General features: G+C 39.3%; 1 protein-coding gene across 1 annotated transcript in view; it reads right to left on the reverse strand.

The window, feature by feature from the left end:
- Window positions 1-1,033: 1,033 nt before the first annotated feature.
- The window catches only part of SUGCT (succinyl-CoA:glutarate-CoA transferase), a 689,609-nt gene continuing 670,175 nt past the window's right edge, over window positions 1,034-20,467 (reverse strand). The window contains exons 16-17 of the mRNA XM_045005017.1: window positions 7,174-7,213; window positions 1,034-1,140 (exon numbers count right to left, since the gene is read on the reverse strand). Of these exons, the coding sequence (XP_044860952.1) occupies window positions 1,070-1,140; window positions 7,174-7,213 (111 nt within the window). The 3' untranslated portion in view covers window positions 1,034-1,069. The remainder of the gene's footprint in view (window positions 1,141-7,173; window positions 7,214-20,467) is intronic.

Below are 20,467 nucleotides of genomic sequence, written 5' to 3' on the forward strand. Positions count from 1 at the left end.
CAGGACCACAGATAGTCCTGTAAATGCCACTGTATTAACGGATAAAAGTAACAATTAGAAGACTATATGAGGCTCACAGCTATAGACAAAGCGTAACAAACTTAAAACAGAAAAAGTATAAATTAAAAGACTATCATACATTTTCAGATAAATAAGATTTTCCAACTACATAAGGAACATGATGTGACTGGGTACAAGAGGGCCTCTGACAGAGACGAAGGTAATTTATTGACTGAAAAGACAGAGATTGCTAAAAAAGATAAATTAATTCTTTGTCTTATTGTTTCCAAAAAAAAGGGGGGGGGGAATAAGATGACAGAAACAGGCAGACATTTCCCAGGAGAGGAAGGAGAAGACACACAAAGAAATTATAATTACCCTAAAACAGGTGATCAAGAAATTAGAGCATCTGAACTTGTTACTGACAAGACTCTAGGGCCTAAAAGAGAATGATCCCTGCTCTCAACATTCTGAAGGCAAATGGCAAGAGAGACCTTTACCGGATATATTCATTTAAAACTTCCTCCAAAGCACTGGGAATATCGATGACCTTGAGTAAAGTAAATGGAACTCCTAAAGTGTTTATTTAGGATGTAAGGAAGATGTAAAAATCCACAGACCTATCAGCAGTAAGCAAGCTACTAGAAACACTTTCTCACTATGCTCAGAGGCACAACAGGGGAGTACAGTGTTTCTTGTAGACAAGGTAATTACTGGAAAACAAGAAGGCAAGAATGATTGGATTTAGGAAACAGCTGTACCTGATTTACATGGGGCCTGTCAAGGCTTTGTTTTGAATGCATACTAAAGTTCTACAAGAGGCATAGTGAATTACCAATAAAAAGGTTTCTTGAAAAAAGAAAACAGGCAGGGGTGAGAAGGCAACTTATGAAAATTATAGAAGTTTGTTAACAGATGTTCTCAAACCAGAAGCTTAATTTATGTGAGGGGGATTTCTTTATTTACAGTATCATTCCCCAGTCCACACCTTCTTCCAGAGCTCCCCAAGCCATATTTCTTTCAGCTTTCTCTGCTTGCTCCTTAGAAACATAGGAATTTCCAAATTGGATCAGACTAATGGTCCATATAGCCCAGTATCCTGTCTCCAACAGTGGGCAGTCCTAGCTGATCCACAGGCAGCTGAAACAAAACCTACAGTAAGTGGTAATGGAATAACCTGCTTCCAGGGAAAATTTCCTCCTGCCCCCAAATAATTAGAGGTTGGCTTGTGCCCCAAGCAGAAGGATTTATATCCCTTCCAGAGATCTTATTCATGTGTTTATTTATTTATTTGCCAATTACTATAAAACTGAATATTCTTGTTATCTCAGTGGTCCCCAAACTGTGGGGCATGCCCGGGAGGATCATTCGGGAGGGCTCATGGCAGGGCCTGGGCCAGCCCACTCATGGGGGGTGGGGAGGGAATGCCACCCAACCCAGCTCCACTCATGCCGGCTGGCCCCAGCTCCACTCCATCCCAGCTCTGCCTCTAGACCTAGCTCCTCCACTGTCCCCAGTTCAGCCCCCAACTCCACCTTTAGCCCAAGCTCCTCTGCTGAGCCAACTGTGCAGTAATGGAGGGACAGATTCCATTATTGGTAAGGGAGGGGCTGTGACAGGGAAAGTTTAGGCACCACTGTGTTATCCATCTAATTGTCCAATACTTTTTTTTAATCTTACTAAATTCTTGGCCTCAATGACATCTTGTAACAATTAATTGCACAAGATACTTGTACATTGTGTGAAAAAATATTCCCATTTGTTGGTTTTAAATTTGCCCACTTTAAATTTATGTGAATGTCACTGTGTTTTTGTGTTCTGAGACAGGGAAAATAGAAGCTGCTGATCTTCTTCCTTGACTACAGCAGTGCAAATAACGGATTTTTCTGTTTGGCGCCCATTCTAGAAATTCTGAAATGTTTTGATTTCAAGTTGACCCAAAACAATATTTTTTCTAGTTTTTTGGCAAATTGAAAAGTCGGGAAAAAAATTAGTTTGACGTTGAGCAAAACATTTTGATTTCAGACATCTTTAACTGTTTTTGAAAGTAAAAGCAAAGGAAATTTGGACGTGAAGGGCTAAATTCACAAGGGGACTTAGGTCCCATTCATAATAACCAAGGAGGTGGTACAGGCGTTAATAGCCCAGTGGTTAGAGAATTCCTCTGAGAGCTATGAGATGTGTGTTCAAGTCCCTGCCCCAGACTAGAGATTTGAACCTGAGTCTCGCACATCCCTGGTGAGTGGTATATTAAGTATAGGGGAGGGTCAGAAACACGACCACTGCCATTTTCTGAATGGTGACTAAGTCCCCTTCTGAAGCTAACCTGAAAAACAAAAAGTAAAAAATAAGCAATTTTGACACTTCAACTTTTTCCCCCTTTTTTAAGGCCCAAACTATTTGACAAAATAGACACAATTTCACAAAATGTTTCAGTCAACCCAAATCTGTATTTTTCAGCAAAAAAGAAACCCTCTCTTAATGTGCCTAGTTCTTTTCTCAGTATCATCCATTATTTTGTATGCTTTTAACATATTGCCTCATTCATCTCATCTCTAAGGCTGGCTGGCTGGAAAACTGCCAGTAGGGCTGGCTGGAAAACAAGAAATTCATGAAAAATGTTCAGAGTTCAGAATTTAAAATTTGCCAGTTCCACCCAAGAATAGCCAATAGTTAGTCTTTCTTGGAGCTGTTCCACTCTGTGTACATAATTAAATATTCATGTGGGAGAGGGGAGGGAGAGAGAGACTGACACTATAGCCCAGTAGTGAGGCACTCACCTGGGATGTGGGAGAGTCAGACGCAAGCCTGATTTGAAGCAGGGACTGTAACCTGAGTTGTCCACACTCCAGGTGAGTGGGCTATTCTGAGGTCTCCCCACACACACAGAAAATTCCATTTTTGACCTGAGACACCTTCCTGATGAAAATTTAATAAAAAAAAATATGATTCCACAAAAAAAGTCTTGGTTTTAATTAATCAGAATTTTCTAACTAAAAACATTTTTTTGAAAAATTCCAGACCGCTTTAGAAGTCGGCCCAAATCTTGTCAACTCTCTGCACATGAAACTTTCCCCATGTTCTTAGTCATTCTTGTTGCTTGTTTTTCAATCTCCATTATTTCTACTAATTTCTTTTTTGAAATAGGTAGACTGAACTCAGTATACTACATGAAGGTGTAACACTGATGTATATAATGTCATTATAACTTCTTCTGTAATTTTGTGCAACCCATAATTTATACATCATAACGTATTGTTTGTTTTTTGACTAATGCTACACATTGGGCTGAGGTCTTCATTGAGTTATCCTCAGTGATGCTCATGTCTTTTTCCTGAGTCAATAAAACTAAATTAGAATCTAGTAAGGTGTATGAGTAGTTCAAACTATTACCTCCAGTGCTGATTACTTTTCATTTGTTGAAACTGAATTTTATCTGCCATAGTGTTGTCCATTCACCTAACATGATTAAATCCCTCTGAAGATCCTCACAATATTTTCCAGTCTTGAATAACCTAAATAATTTAGTGTCATCTGCAAGTATTGCTACCCCACTGCTCACTCCAGATCATTAATATATATTAGGGCAGGGATCGGCAACTTTTGGCATGTGGCCCATCAGGGTAAGCACCTTGGCGGGCTGGGCCGGTTTGTTTACCTGCTGCATCTGCAGGTTTGGCCAATAGCTGCGAAATTCGGGCAGTGGGAGCCACTCCAGGCCAATGGGAGCTGCAGGAAGCAGTGGCCAGCACATCCCTCGACCCGCGCCGCTTCCTGCAGCCCCCATTGGCCTGGAGCGGTGAACCGCGGCCAGTGGGAGCCGCAATCAGCCAAACCTGTGGACACAGCAGGCAAACAAACCGGCCCGGCCCGCCAGGGTGCTTACCCTGGCAGGCCGTGTGCCAAAGGTTGCCGATCCCTGTATTAGGGCTATCATACAATTAAAAACATTAATCACGATTAATCACGATTAATTACACTGTTAAACAATAGAATACCATTTATTTTAATATTTTGGATGTTTTCTACATTTTCAAATATACTGATTTCAATTACAACACAAAATACAAAGTGTACAGTGTTCACTTTTTTTAAATTTTGTATTACAAGTATTTGCACTGCAAAAACCCAAAAATACACCTAATACAAGTACTGTAGTAAAATCTCTTTATCATGAAAGTTGAACTTACAGATGTAAAATTATGTACAAAAAAACCTGCATTCAAAAATTAAAACAATGTAAAATGTTAGAGCCTGCAAGTCCACTCAGTCCTACTTCTTGTTCAGCCAAACACTGAGACAAACAAGTTTGTTTACATTTACAGGAGATAATGCTGCCCTCTTATTCTTTACAATGTCACCAGAAAGTGAGAACAGGCATTTGCATGGCACTTTTGTGGCTGGCATTGCAAGGTGTTTACGTGCCAGATATGCTAAATGTTCATATGCCCCTTCGTGCTTTGGCCACCATTCCAGAGAACATGCTTCCATGCTGAAGATGCTCGTTAAAAATGATGTGTTAATTACATTTGTGACTGTACAACTTGGGGGAGAATTATATGTCCCCTGCTCTGTTTTACCCACATTCTGCCATATATTTCATATTATAGCAGTCTTGGATGATGACTCAACACATGTTGTTCATTTTAAGAATACTTACTGCAGATTTGAAAAAACACAAAGAAGGTACCAATGTGAGATTTCTAAAGATAGCTATAGCACTTGACCCAAAGTTTAAGAATCTGAAGTGCCTTTCAAAATCTGAGAGGGACGAGGTGTGGAGAATGCTTTCAGAAATCTTAAAACACTCTGATGCAGAAACTACAGAACCCGAACCACCAAAATAGAAAATCAACCTTCTGTTGGTGGCTGAATCAGATAATGAAAATGAAGATGCATCAGTCCGCACTGCTTTGGATCGTTATTGATCAGAACCCACCATCAGCATGGACACATGTCCCTTGGAATGGTGGTTGAAGCATGAAGGGACATATGAATCTTTAGCACATCTGGCGCATAAATATCTTGTGACACCAGCTACAACAGTGCCATGAGAACGCCTGTTCTCACTTTCTGGTGACATTGTAAAGAAGAAGAGAGCAGCATTATCTCCTGTAAATGTAAACAAACTTGTTTGTCTCACCGTTTGGCTGAACAAGAAGTAGGACTGAGTGGACTTGCAGGTGCTGAAATGTTACATTGTTTTGTTTTTGAGAGCAGTTCTGTAACAAAAAAACTACATTTTTAAGTTGTACTTCACGACAAAGAGATTGCATTACTGTATTTGTATGAGGTGAATTGAAAAATACAATTTCTTTTGTTTATCATTTTTACTGTGCAAATATTATAATAAAAATACGCTGATTTCAATTACAACACAGAATACAATCATATATGAAAATGTAGAAGAACATCCAAAATATTTAACAAATTTCAATTGGTATTCTATTGTTTAACAGTGTGATTAAAACTGCGATTAATCATGACTAATTTTTTTGAGTTAATTGCGTGAGTTAACTGCAATTAATCAATAGCCCGAATATATATAAACTCACCAGTCTTTATAGCACCCCACCCAGGATGATATTTTGCTTCTAACATCGTAACTACTTAGTTCCTTTAGTAACTTCTTGTTAGGGATTTTTCAAAGACCTTCTGAAAGTCCAAATGCTCTTACTGTAGTAGGTGTCCTAAAGGGACAAATACTTCAAATCCTTATTTAGGCAATCCTTCAATTGATTTCAGTGGGCTTGATCCAATGTCCATTAAAATCAGTGGGAGTCTTTCCATTGACTTCACAAGGCACTGGGCCAGGCCTTTAGTAAGGGCTGCATGATTTAGTCCAAATGCCTTACTATGGGAGGTCAGCATTGTACACACAAAGTATACGCAGGCCCCATAGCCGCCTCACTTAACTCTGAAGCTTTTTGATAAGCCTAATTAGAAAAAAATAGATATGACTGATTTGCTTTACTAAAATATGCTTTACCTAGCCGTAAAATGAGATACTGTTACTACTGCCCTGCCTACTTCACAAGGGTGTTTTGACACTCACTAAATTAATATTTATATAACTCCTTGGCACTCCCTCAAACGCCCACATAAAAATGTTATTCCCATGTCACAATTCAGGAAGCAGTAACACATTTCAATCTACAAACAGTAAATTCTTGAGACTGAGGTGTTGGCAGTAGCATGCTCCTCCTAGGAATGGGTGAACCACTTCAGATAAAAGATCTTACTAAAACCACTCTGCATCTGAAGATTTATTTTGCTAATTCATAAAGTGGCTAGCTTTCTCTCTCAATTATAAAAAAGCCATATATTTCTACAGCCTGGAAATAAGTTTAAATTCAAAAGTTTAACTGGGTTAGTTTTTTGGTGGAGGAATGGTGATATTTTCCATTTTATGCCAGCAGCCTGGAAAGGCAATAGGACTGCTTGATTTCTCTGACCTACAGTAGAATGTAAAATATACATAGAGGCTAAAGTGTCAGTTAATTTAGAAGCCTAAACTGAACCATGTAAGGCCAGAATGAGAAAGCCAGACAACCCATGCCACACTAAGATTCCTTTAGACCAGCAGTTAAAAAAGCAGTGTATGCTCAGTGAGTGTCTGAAAGACTTCCAGACCATGAAAGTTCAGGGGACACAGACTAAAACAGATATTGCTGTCCAAGAAACTAACACATTTGAGATTACTTCTGAGTACTGTATACATGCCAATAAGAAAGCTATTTCTGCAGCAGAAAACCCACATTACACACATACCAAAAAAAAAAGTGTAAGAAAGATTTTAAACATGACAAAGCTAAAACACCCCATTAATTCAACCATTTCAGGAAAATAATTCCAGGTCTGAATAGGAAACAGCAATCCCCTACCCAGGCCCTAACGTGATGGCATAATATGTACCGGAAACTGTAAAATACTTAGCCAGACACTCTAGAAATTACCTGGAGGAAGGAGAAGCCCTTCAGCCAGAAATAATCAGATTAAAAAAAATACAGAAGACAGAGAGAAATGGTACTGGATGAACATATGGAAACACATCCATGAAAGACTGGAAGACTCAGACGACCAAATCCGATGGCTGAGGAGAATAGGCCATTCATACATCTCAGTAAAAGCTAGCTGTTAACTTAAACCTCAAAAAGAGAGAATATTACTTACCATCCTTATAATGAAATCCACAAAATTTTAGTGCAGTCACCTGAAAAAGAGAAAGCAGTAAATAATCTTTAGCTAGCTGTAAAAGTCTACATCTAAAGAGTAGATTGCAAGCTTCATTCTTGATGCAAAACAAAGTAATACTTGTTTGATTAGTCATGGCCTTGAATCCTTTAGTGTTCATGTTTCTAGCACCAATAATATAAAATAGCACACAGGCAGGCTTATTTTTAAAAGTATGTTTGAGATTTCACATTAGAATCTTTGGACAACCTGATACTTAGATCTATTAAGTCTGAAATATCAAACTGAGGTCAGCTGGCAAAACTTAGCTGTTTTGTGTGACATGGTAATGGCTAGGAAAGCCACAAGTAAATGGTACAGATCTTGATTTCCATATCCATTGAGCTATTTTGAGCATCTGCTCTAGTGACTGATCCTAGAGCACCTCCTGCACTATGTCACAAACCTTCAACTCCACTCATCTCTCATAAATACTGGAGGCCAAAGTTAGGACCACACATGAGCTGCTTAGCATCTCACAGGACCCCCACTCATTCACTGAGGGACTGATCTGGTAAATGCAGTGTACCCTCAATTCCCAACGAAGTCTGGGGGTTGAAAGCACTGGGCACATCACAGGATTAAGCCCATAAGGCCTAATATTGTACAGTTCAAATCAATGAAGGTTTTGCCATTCACTTCACTGGGAACAGCACGGATCCCCTCAGTACCGCTTAACCTTGTCTAATATTGGCTGTCATTGAAGTATCCTGGCCATGCCAAAACCAAGTAGTCCTGGAAATCATGGAAGATTAGAAACTCCACTTTTTTAGAGTTTATCCTAACCTTTTGAGATGTTTTACCCAACATCTAGAAGGGCCTAATCCAAAGACCATTCAAATAAATGGAACTAGTTCCATTTACTTCCATGAGGTTCAGACTAGGCCCTTACTAAGGCAAAAAATCAAGAGGTACTATACCTACCAAGGTCCAGTTTAGCTTTGGTAACCTTGGACCCGTTCCTTCTTCCATTTAATTAATGTCAGAACTTCCATCAACTTGAATGGGACTAGGATCAGACCCCTGATTTGCATGGCCCTTTCTGAAGCTTTACAGGCAATGTAATTTGATACAGTCCTCAACATTTTATTACAATACTGCTTTTCAAGTACAATCTAATTTGATCTACAGTGTATTGTGCTAATAATTTCCAACGCCTATTTACCTTTCAAGAAACCCAATTAAAATTAAAAATATATTTTTTCCAAACTGCTTTTGTTGTTATATCAAGTGCAATAATTCAAATGGGTTCAAACTGTTGGAGATGGATGAAAGTAAGCATTTGCCCAGGGACAGTAAACCTATGATGAATTCAACACACTCCCCCTTATTCCTGTTTCAAATTAGTGCAAAGAAGACCTGTGGAATTCAATTTTATTTTCTTTTAATCAGACACTTTTTTTTAAAAAAAGGAAAAGTTACTACATAATTAAGTCCATGGCTGTGCCCTTCTGACTTCTCTATTTAGCTGCCAGCTAGTGGGATTTGCATACTCTTGAATAAAGGCCAAAAAAAAATGGTTTAGTAAAACCACTTATATGCAGATCCCCTAAAGTGCCCTGTGAAAAGTTTTTATTAAGCAAGATTAAAATTGCTCATTATCCTATAATAACTTCGGCACATGTGATGTTGTTTAAAAAAATACTGTAATTGATATGACATTTTTGAAATTTCAAAAAGTAATTAGACTCTCATTCTTGCAATAGGAAAACAAAAGCCCTGCTATTGTGCATATTATCAAGGAACTATAGAATGTTCTCCCCACCACTCCATCCATTTATCCTTCATCTGAGATCATCTAGAAAACTAAGTTCATGTAATAACTTAGGGAGGTGTTTTAATAGGCCAGTTGGAGATCTACATAAAGTAATTCCTTATCATTACCCACATGGAGGATGAATGAGGAATCAGAATAAAAGGAAGGGGTTTTGTTTGGTTTGTGAAATAATCAAATTATAAATTTTAACTTCAAAAGGAAAGATTGGCTTTCCCCAGCACTCACTAGAGGGATATGAAAAGAACACATTTGGAGAGTAGACTGGGATTTCATTCCCAGGCCTAAGAGTGACATTGTCCAAACAGCAGATGCATTTACACTATGCCACTTTAAAAGATCTAATAGCAGCATTAAAAAGTAAAGGTACAACTTTTGATAGGACTGCATCTGCTATTCTTTTCCTGCCTCCCCCTCTTGCCTTACTCATCCAAGTAGGTCTCTTGAGTTCAGTAGTTTTCCCCCTGTGTGTCAGTATACAATAATGAACTTCAGAAAAGACCAAAGAAAAAAGCCCAACACTGAGAACGGCAGCCAAGCCAAACTACATTGCAAGTTCTGAAGTGTATTGTTAACAGTTTTCCCTAAAAAAATATTTAAAAAAATCTGCCCTTTCCACTTGCAGCCTACCCAAAAATCACAAAGAAGCCTATTTGTAAAATTATCAGACAAATTCTGCGGACAAAAATCCAGGAAGTTTGGATACATATTTGAACTTCTGGACATTTGGGCCTTAATGCTTGCAAAGACTTTGTATGTGCTTAATTTAATGCACTGTGAATAGTCCAAATGACTTCAAAGAAACTATTCACAATGGTAGAGATAAACATCTGCATAAATCCTTGCAAGAGTGGGACCTTAGATTCTAAATTCTTTGGGACAGGGACTACACATCACCCATGTGAGCCAGTGTTTAAAGATTCATGGACAGATTTGCAGGGCTGTCCTTTTGGTGGGCAAAATGGCTTATGCAGGGAGGGTGCCACAAAGGTTGCTCCCTGAACCTCAGGAATGTTCTAAATTGCACCAGCTGCAACAGTCTCAAAGAGTCAATTCCAGTAGCCAAGTGCTGAGCACTCTGGATATGTCCCTTTTCCCCCTATTCCTAGGGCTGTAAGTGTGGAGAGGGCTTGTAGCCCATTCCGCACCACTGGAGGATTCCCCTTGAAGAGTGAGGGGAATTCTCAGCTAACCACTTCAGCTGACCCTGAGTCACAATCAAAGCAGCACAAAATAGATTGATGGGGTTAAGCAAGCAATCTTTTAACCCAACCTGATAATCTGATCGCAAAGATCTAAACAGCACACTACCTGCCCTGAAAGAGCTGAGTCGGGGCTATGATGACAGCACATGTAGAAAGGATGAATCAATAGGCAAATTTTAACCAAAAATGTAGCAAACAAGGCCAAACATGCCTATTAAAAACTACTCTTAAGAGCAATGGACTTTGTGTGCTATGCTGGAGGACATTAAATAGATTTTTTTACGTTTATATTGGAAGAGAGCATGTAGCAATAAGGTCAAGGCAGATGTACACCAGGTAGCCCTTGGCTAGGGCTGTATGCAGTGCATACACTATGAACAGACACAAGTGTCTCAGCTGCCAAGTAAAATTCCACATCTGTGCCTTTTTCTTAGCGTGTTTGTTTTATTTCAGCTTTGGTACAGTTTGCACATTTGCCTTGTTCAAGACCATCTAGGCAAACTTAGTTATTATTTCCATTGCTATCGCTTGTACATTATTAAAACTCTTCTCTGCTCCAGGGAATGAATCCTCAGAAATATCATTCTTTTCAATCGGTTTGTTCTGCCAAGACAGAGGAAGCAGCATTATAACATATAGCATTATAATTTGCAATTCTTCAAAACACAACTAGCCAAGAATTTTGTCAGACCTCCTTCAAGGCATTTTATAGGCCAGATCTTCAGCTGGAGTAAAATTACATCGCTTCAGTGAAGTCAGTGGAGCTGCACCAATTTATACCAGTTGAGGATCTAGCCCAGTACATATAATAGTTGTTTATATTGAAATTCTCTTCAAAGTTTAAACAACCAGTCAATTGTTAGAGACCAACATAAAGGTAGAGCAATGACTGTCCAGAGAAACATAAATACCAAAGGCCAAGGGGGGAAAAGGTTCATATTATAACAGACAGGAAGTGACATAATGTGCTTTTACTTCTGAAAGACTAAAAGAAGTCCTACACTAAATGATGTGGTATGCTGGGGTAGGCATCTCCTAAAAACAAACACATACAAAACCACTCAGTCTTTCCAAGCATTTCAAGGTGGGAGGCATAGAAAGCCAATCATTGTTTGGAGAACAGTGTAGCATTTGTGATACCTAAAGTAACTTTGTTTTCATGCAGCTAGGGCAGCAATCCAAATCTACTAAACTGTGACCACAAACCTATGATTACAACACATCTAAGAGATTATGTCAGAACACAAGTCTATTTTTGCATAAAGTATGTCCAGTATCTAAGGGAACATAATTATCCTTTGTATTTAGTAAGCTAGTATCATTTTATGGGTTACTAGATGCCTACAGGTATCTCAGACAAGAACGCAATGGTCCCATTCATGTCAGACAATCTACTGCACCTTCACAACAATCACATTTTCTGCACGAGTTCATACCAGGAACAAACTGAATAAGATAATGGATTCTTTCAGACTCTCCACTCCTTACATCATTCCCAAAGCAAGGCCTTTCTGATGTACAATGTCCTAAATTTCTGACTTTCAAACCTGGTTTTTGTTTTCCTCTTTAACATTGAAGTTTCTGACTTTCTAACATTTTAGTCTAGTAATGTTATTTTAAAGTAAGACTGAGTTTTTTAATAAGTGGGAGCTTACTGTTAGTTAACTATCTACATCTGAATTCAGGAGCCTAAGACCCCTGATTTCGAAAAGTATTAAGCACCCAACTGCTCCCACTGACTTCAGTGGATGCTGCTGGGTACTCAGAACTTTTGAAAATCTGGCATTTTTTTAAGACAACTAAGGATGAGTTTGGAAGCCTAATGTTTTGGGAGCTCCCATTTTACAAAATCTTGATCTAGTTAAAATCCTTAATTATATTGTGATGTATCCAAAGAGAGCTTTTCCCCCAAAACCTCAATGTAAACACTGATGGGAGAACACTAAACAGAGATGAACTCTCTATAGTGTGTTTCAGGGAGTACAAGTCGGGAGTGCAACACCTGCAGTTTATAAACTGCATAGATTCCCTACAGAGTTTGTAATACGTGCATTAGGCCATGGCACAAAACATATAGAAACCCTGGAAAGTCTCCCATTGAATTCAATGGACTTTGGAGCAGGCCCCAAATGAATATTTTACATTGGAGCTCTATCTTACAGATCACTTTTCCTATGCCAGATCCGCCTTCTCTTTCCTGTTCTTCAAAGCTCTTTTTAAATCCAACCTCCCCACCCCATATGCCAGTCACATGTAACCCTCTTATATATGTCAGGCCCTCCCTGAGATTCAAATGTCATGGGAGCTGTAACATCAGAACCCCAGAGGGTTGAGTGAATGGAGCGGGAGCAGTAGAGTCAAGTTCCCAGCTATGGGATAATACAGCTCAAGAGCAGATGTGGCCATGGGACAATATAAGAGCGTGTTGGGATGCTTTAATGAACCTACACACATTGGGCATGGTGTCTCAAAACGCAGGACATTTGATAGTTATGAACTTCAGCCTGGAGCATTTTGTCCTTTCAAATGGAAACAACAGTGTGCACCTCCACCCCTTTCTGCTTGCAGACAGAGATCATAAACACAGGCTCTGCACTCGCTGGAAGAACATGTAAATGTGATATGATGGGAAAGAACAATGTAAAACTGTACGAAGCCAGAGATACTATATCCTAGTACCACACTGAACACAATGGAAACAATGCAATTAAAGCCGTGTCTCAAAAATGTATTACTCCCTCACTAATCTGCTCCTTCAGTGTATCCAGCAAGCTCACTTTCCATTTGCCCTCTCCAAGTTATAATGAGTTGCCACCCTCTTGTTACTAGAATTCATGGAGCAATAAAGCTGGACGAGAAATACATTACAAAGGCATGCTCTCTGTGCTCCCACCAAATATTTACAGGCTGCTTTAACACCTCCAACCAAAACTTAGTGAAAACATGCAAAAAATAAGAGGAAAGAAGAGATGTGATTACAGGGGAAAGAAAGAGGAATGGAAGGTGAATGGAGAAATGAAAGGAGAAAAGAGAAGGCATGGAAAGGGAAGGAATGATTTTTGAAGTCTCATTGTCCTCTAAAGATGGATACATAATGAAGGGGACCAACCTAATGCTGCACCATCTCCAGAGCTTCTTGCAAGATCCCAGGCTACCAAGAATTTGGAACCCTTCCAACCCACAGGCCTCTAAAGAAAGAGCAGTGTATTTCATATGTCTAAATCTGACTTTTATGAAGAAAAGGGACTGTCTTACAAGTTAATTCCTCTTGAGTCTCTAACATTTCCTAGACAAACATTTGATAAATGCGCCAGACTCAGAGACTACTGTAGATGCAGGCTGTGTGATAAGACATGAAGAGGATACCCAGATTCCGGATACGATGGGTGAAATCTTGACTCCACTGCCAAGTCAATGGGAGTTTTCACCCTATGTCTCAACAAGTCTTCTACCCTCATTCAAAGCTAGAGTATTACTCTCATTTGCTATTAATTATTTTTGCACTGAATATCTGACCTCTTCTTACATAATTGATAATGGGCTCAAAATTGTAACAATGTCTGTTTCCTTAGTACCTGTGGCTAGTTTATATTATTCCCTAAATAATTTGCTATTCACTGAGTAGGCACATTTGTCACTAGTAACAATGGTATTTTATAACCTGGAGGAATAGAAAAAGAAAACAAACTAAACCCAGAAAACAAGACTTATATGTGTTGTGGTAAGTGTTCTATTGCATTGTCCACCTGATGCATTGCTAGTATTGTCCTCCACACCTGAGATCTGATCCAAAGCCCAATTAATTCAATGGAATGACTTCCATTAACTGTACTCTTCCTACCACCTTTATGCCTACCTGCTGACTGCCTGGCAATACTTTCCAGTTACCATGTTGACTTAACTGTATTGTGTAAATTAAATTATGTCACATGCAAACACATAATGGATGAGAAACTTAGCACCCTGGAAAGCAAGCTTCTCTCCCCTGCAGTTCTGGAGGATGCTGCCCCACGCTTTAAAGGTAGGATTTGCAATTCAATTATCTCTGTGTATATGAATGGGATTTTAAAATTTACATGTTGAAATTAAACTAAGGACTCTTCCAATACATACTTGATGTGTAGCTCATTTTCTTACCAAAATTAAGGTATGTTAGACACAGGAATTAGAGATACCCAGGATTATTCCTCTCCTTGCTTGAATTTTTAATAGACAAAATTAGGTGAAAACCCATGCTGCTGTATGGTGTAATTTGTGACATATAAAAAAGGCGGATAATTTAAAAATTGGGCAGTAACAAACCCTGAATACCAGCAATTATTGAACCCAGTGATATTCTGAACAAAAAAACCCAACCCATCCTTGTAGATGTTTCCATCATTTCACACTGACTCTCAGACATTCTAAGCTTCAGGGTGACATGCAGAGTGACAGTCCTGGAGTCTTTCCATGGTGATAGGCTATGCGTTGAGTTATTAATCCCTCCGTGTTCAATCCACTGGATTGTACAGTATCACCTTCATGGCTCTGTCCCTTCCTTGCACAGGCCTTGCATCTAACCCATTACGGCCCCTGTCCTAACACCATCAACACGTGTATTCCTGAATCTGTAGCATATTTGTAGACTAGTAAACATTTGGAAGCATTTTAACATGTCTGGATCTGTACAGCTGTTACAATTCTAGGCTTAATTAATTTAGCTCGCTGGTAATCTTTCACAAGCACATTTGTTAAAAGAAATGGTTATGTTGTTGGACCGGACTCATGAAATGGATAATGAAGGGGAGAAAATCTTTCTAATTTCAAAAGGCATAATTATGTGTAGCTTGTCAGACCTGTCAATCATTAGTATACAGTAGGCCAATCAATATTTCTTAAGGAATTATTGCCTAAAATATCAAAACTGATGACTAGTTATTTAAATTCAAAAGAAGATAAAGATTTAGGAAAGTACTTTATATACATGTAAAATGTAAACAATAACAATTTTCTAATCATTTCATGAATCTAGCCTAGTGATTCTAGGAATTGTAAGTCTTTCAAAAAGAAGGACTTGTGCAACAAATTCAACACCACTCCTAGCTGCTCAGCTAGGATCATATGGTTGGAATAGTTAGAAATGAACTTATTTGATTATCTAGTCTGTCTCTCTGCCAGAGCAGGATATAACCCCCAATGAAGGTCATATTAGATATTCTGTTGATGATCCACCCAGTCTTAGCCAAAAGACCTAGAACATTGGCGTCTTCCTACATCCTGTGAAGGTCCCAGTTCATGCCTTGGCTATAGTTATGTGTTTGACACACCGGCAAGTTCAACCACCAGATGATGGACTCCACTAATTGTTTAACTCCATACTAATATGTGGCCACTGGTCGGCGAACAAAAAGGAGGAGGATATGATGGGATCCCATGGGCAACATTCTAAACTGAGTGAGATAGTGAGAGTTACATCAGTTATGTCAGTATTCTCTTGAGCTTTGTTTCAGAAGTGATTTTTGTAGTGGTTGTAAAGAACACAGATAGGTACTGACTGGCTTTAGGCTAACCACGGCCTATAGCCCTTATGGCTCTTGTTGCTGATCTTACTCTAGGGTATGCAGAGTACACTGCTCTGGAAATGCTGCAGGCAGGGGTTCCCCCACTCCCCCTTTACAATAAGGAAATACAGCTGATAAAAGTTAGCTCAGTTTTGGCTAGATAATGCATATTAATCCCATGACTTGCAAGTAGTGATCTCACTACAAAACACAACAATAATTTATCCCTGAGCGTGCAGCCAAAACTGCACATGTTCTTACTGAATGTTCTTTGGAACAAGAAGAAAAATGTAAAAGATAAAATGATTATGGCCTTTCATTGTCATAAAGTAAAAAAATACATTTGAGTTTTTTAAAAGAAACTATGGTATTTTAAAAGGCTTATGCTGTCATTGCTGAACCGGAAGGTCAAAAGTTTGCTTCTTCTCTGAGCATTTGCTCAGGCTCCTATCAAACTGAGAGACTCAGACAGCAAGTGTTGCTGGGTTGTATGCGATATCAATTAAATATTTAACCAAGATGAAGCTCTTCTTTTGGACCCAAAGGCTCTTTTGCAAGATGCGTAAGAGTGTAAACAAGGAGGGTGAAATCCTGGTGCCAATGATTTCAACAGAGATAGGATTTCATCCCAAGTGTCCTTAGCAAATCCCTCGCCTTCTCCCAGTACAAATAAACTTCCTCCCTCTGTCTTGGACCAGCCTCCCCAAAGATTGTGGTCAAAAATGCACCAGAGAAAACTGAACTAGCCAGTGAGAACCAACTCTGCCATGATCACTCAGGTGGAATAATTCCTTACAGGGACTGCTCGCAGTGTAAGGTAAGGGTCTACTCAAGGAGTAAGGTGCCACTCAAAGGTGGGGGGCAGAATCTAGCCATAAATAATTAATACTTATTATTTGTTCCACAGTCGCAACTCCAATCAGGGTCCCATCTTCACAGTATCTAATTTACTATGACTTAAATAGTATTTATGCTAGTCAGAGTTAAGCACTGGAATAAAAGTAGGATTCAGGGAATGTTGCCAGAATATCCATGCATTAAGATGGTGTTAAATTAACGACGATGGAATTGTCTTTTCACCAGTAATACTATTTATTCACCGAGGTCTGCTCTTACAGCACCAAATGGCAATTCTTAATGTCCGAAAAAATATTCTTTTATGCTTTTCCCCCCCACTGAGTTACATTTAGCCCCCCTTCCAAACACACAGACTTTCCAAAAACAAAACAAAAAACCCAAGCATGTGCTCAAAGCAGAAACTGAAGATTGTGTATTTTAATACATGCAATCATACAAATACAAAATTAAAATACAGAACCTGGCAATTATTTACAAATACTGTCAGCAAAAGAATTACAGTAAAACAGTTCCAAAGATTCTTTTTCCTAATCAATTATTCTTCAATGTTATGGATGTAAATCCTCTGAGTAATTAATTTCATTTACCAAGCTGTGTGAAATTCAGACCCAGTTTCAAACTCCCAAAGATCTGTGTGGGCCTGGATCCAAGCTTTGGGCAATCACAATACATTAAAAATAATAAGCTTCGTTTCTACAGCAACTTCACCTGAAGATCTCAAAGGGCTACACAGACACATTAATTAAGCCCCACAATATCCCTATTAGAGAAGCATTATCAGATGGGAAACTAAGGAAGGTTGATTAAGCTATCCAAGGTCATACAGGAAGTCTGTTGAAGATCCAGGAAACAAAATGCAGACAATCCAACTCCTAGGCCAGACCTTCGACCACAAAACTCTCTCTCCTTCCTCTATTAAAGTTTTATATAGGACCAAACTGCACCACACTGAAATGAATTCAGGAGTCAGAAGGAAATAATATTTTACAGGTTCAATACCAAAAATACTATGAATCGAGGTGCTTGCTATCAGAACTATCTTGTGGTTTCTGTACTGGTAGTGAGGAGAAACAGGTTAAATACCCAGCTCGGCAACAGATTTCCTGGGAGACTCCAAGCAACTCACAATCTCTCTATGCCTCAGTATCTCATCTGTAAATTGGGCACAGTAAGCATACTCTATCACATCTAATGATGAATTTTCAAACTGTGAATAAATAAATAAAAACAATCAAATCTTGCAGAACTGTTGAGAGGAAAATATCATTAATGACTGTAAGGAATTGACATACTACAGGGATGGGTCTATGCGCTGCAATCAGTGCTAATTGTTATTCTAATTCCAAATTGAGTTTGAGGTCCTGAAATTTACCTATGAAAATCCACCACAGGTTTAACTCGAACTATTTCAAATACCACCTACCTCTCTCTCTCTTCTCCCCACTATGTCAGCTGAATTTGGTTTTATCTAATAGATCAGAGGTGGGCAAACTATGGCCCACAGGACGGTGCTGCCCAGCCCTTGAGCTCCCGGCCAGGGATGCTAGCCCCCAGCCCCTCCCCTGATGTTCCCCCTCCCCCACAGCCTCAGCTCACTGGCAGGGGTGTGGATAGGGATCGGGGCAGTCAGGGGACAGGGAGTAGGGGCGGTTGGATGTGGGGGGGTTAAGGGCGAGGGGCGCTGGAAAGGGGCGGTCAGGGGACAAGGAGCAAGGGGGGTTGGATGGGTGGGGTGTTCTGAGGAGGGCAGTCAGGGGGCAGGAAGTGGGAGGGAGCGATGGGGGGTGGGGGCTAGGCTGTTTGGGGAGGCACAGCCTTCCCTACCCAGCCCTCCATACAGTCTTGGAACCCCGATGTGGCCCTTAGGCCAAAAAGTTTGCCCACCCCTGTAATAGATCCCAGTTTTGAACTCACAGGGTCTGGATGTACTCAAGACTCCTCACCTTTGGAATCTATGCCAGCTGATCATCAGGCTGAGCCACTTTTAAGACATGACAAGAGTCACCTCTTTGAACAGGCCTGCTCCCTCCTAATATCTGAATGATGGAGTCACTATAGCTCGTTCTCCCAAAAGCCCAACAGGAATTTAATGCCTCTTAGGAACACAGCTGTCGAAGTGGAAAGGAAGGAAATTTTAATCCTTTTTAATTAAGAAATATAACCCTTTTCCATTATGCAGTGGACCACCAAGATATCAGAGAGCGATGGGTGCCTTCTTAATAATCTGTGATACATAATAGCCAGAGAACATATAATAAAAGATTATAGAACATTCTCTTGCAACATCAGTCCTAGAACAGCTGAGAGCAAATCTTAGCAGCTAATGGTTCAATAAGAATAATAAAGGAAAGAGAGAATCCTAGTTTAGTATGCTGGCCCAACAGAATGTACTCTGAGCATACACCATTTGCCAGCATGTACCAATACACAATGGGTTCAGTTTCAGCATTACTTCTCTGAATTTTCCTTCCTTGCTATGGATTTCAGTCAAACCCAGATGCTACTTACAAACTAGTTCTTCAGGATTTAATTCTTATTTGAGTTAGTAATTTAAATGAGGCTTGGAGACTAGTGCAGTTTGTAGTTCCAATGTATGGGCACATTATGGAGATTTAGGAGCCACTGAAACTCATAGCGAAATTTTTTTTTCTTAAATTTAAAATTATAGTAGAATCTTGGAAAATCTGTTTTCTTGTTAAAGGGAAAAGAGAAAGGAAAAAACTGGCTTACAAGGCAATGAAATAAAAAACCAAACAGGGTGAAAGAAGAGAAAATTATGTTTTCCAAGATTACTAGAAGTCTGTTTTAAAGCTAAGTTGCAACAGGAAGGAAGCTTTGATTTCAAACAGTACTTTAAATGTAAAGATCCATTCCAAATGCTATTACCGAGCAGATCCTATTGTGATGGTAATGACATGTTGCATGGGAAGTAGTGGTTTTACTTGGACCCAAAGAGAAAGAACTATTCCATGATTGATGTACCATATGAGGGTCAAACCGCAAAATCACTAACTCATTCACTGTCCAACTCAGTGGAATTGGGTTACTTAAGTATCTTAGATTTCCAAGCTTTTTTTGGAGGGAGAAGGGGCTTTAATGGTGAGAATATTTCACAAATTAAATACATTTTCTCTGGAGGGAATTCCACTAGCATTTGATTTACTTTCTGCTGGTGGGTAACAGTTCCACTAATCCCTCTTAAAGGCCACCACACCACAGTAGAGTTATGGGTGAAGATGACCACCCAAGACACAGCGGTTCAGAATATTCTCAAGATACTGCAGAGTAAAGGAATGTAGAAGGCAGCTAATAAGTAAATTCAGAATAATCAGTCACTGATCCTTCTGTTTCACAATTTAGGAATGAGGAGAAATGGCTAATAATTATTGGCCTAAGCTCTGGTTTTAAAAAGTTTCTGGGAGTATTAATTATCATCTGATTTTTCCTCTTGGTTATGTATTCTCTTTTCTCATTTATTTTTTCCCAAATAAGGACATTAAAGGCAGATGAACTCAAACCCTTAATTGATTGTGTTAATCTATGGTATTAGAATTTGAGTCTTCACTGCTAGAGTTAATGGGAGCTCTGTCAGTGATTTCAACTGATGCAGGATCAGGCCTTTAGGCCCCAATTCCACAGTCCATCCCTATTCAGTAAAGCACAAGAAATAAAATCAATGGGACTTGAATACTTCAATATTTTGCTGACTAGGAATAGATAAAGTTAGTATTTAAATTCCTTATTCAGTTGGGGCCTAGTGCACAACAGACTGTCCCAAAAGACCCGCATCATTTATATATTCAAATAGCATCCAGAGTACATTGCTTCACTAATGGGATGCCCTTATAAATTTCTGA

The sequence above is a fragment of the Mauremys mutica genome, chromosome 2 (assembly GCF_020497125.1).
Source record: "Mauremys mutica isolate MM-2020 ecotype Southern chromosome 2, ASM2049712v1, whole genome shotgun sequence".
In the NCBI taxonomy this organism is placed as follows: Eukaryota; Metazoa; Chordata; order Testudines; family Geoemydidae; genus Mauremys; species Mauremys mutica.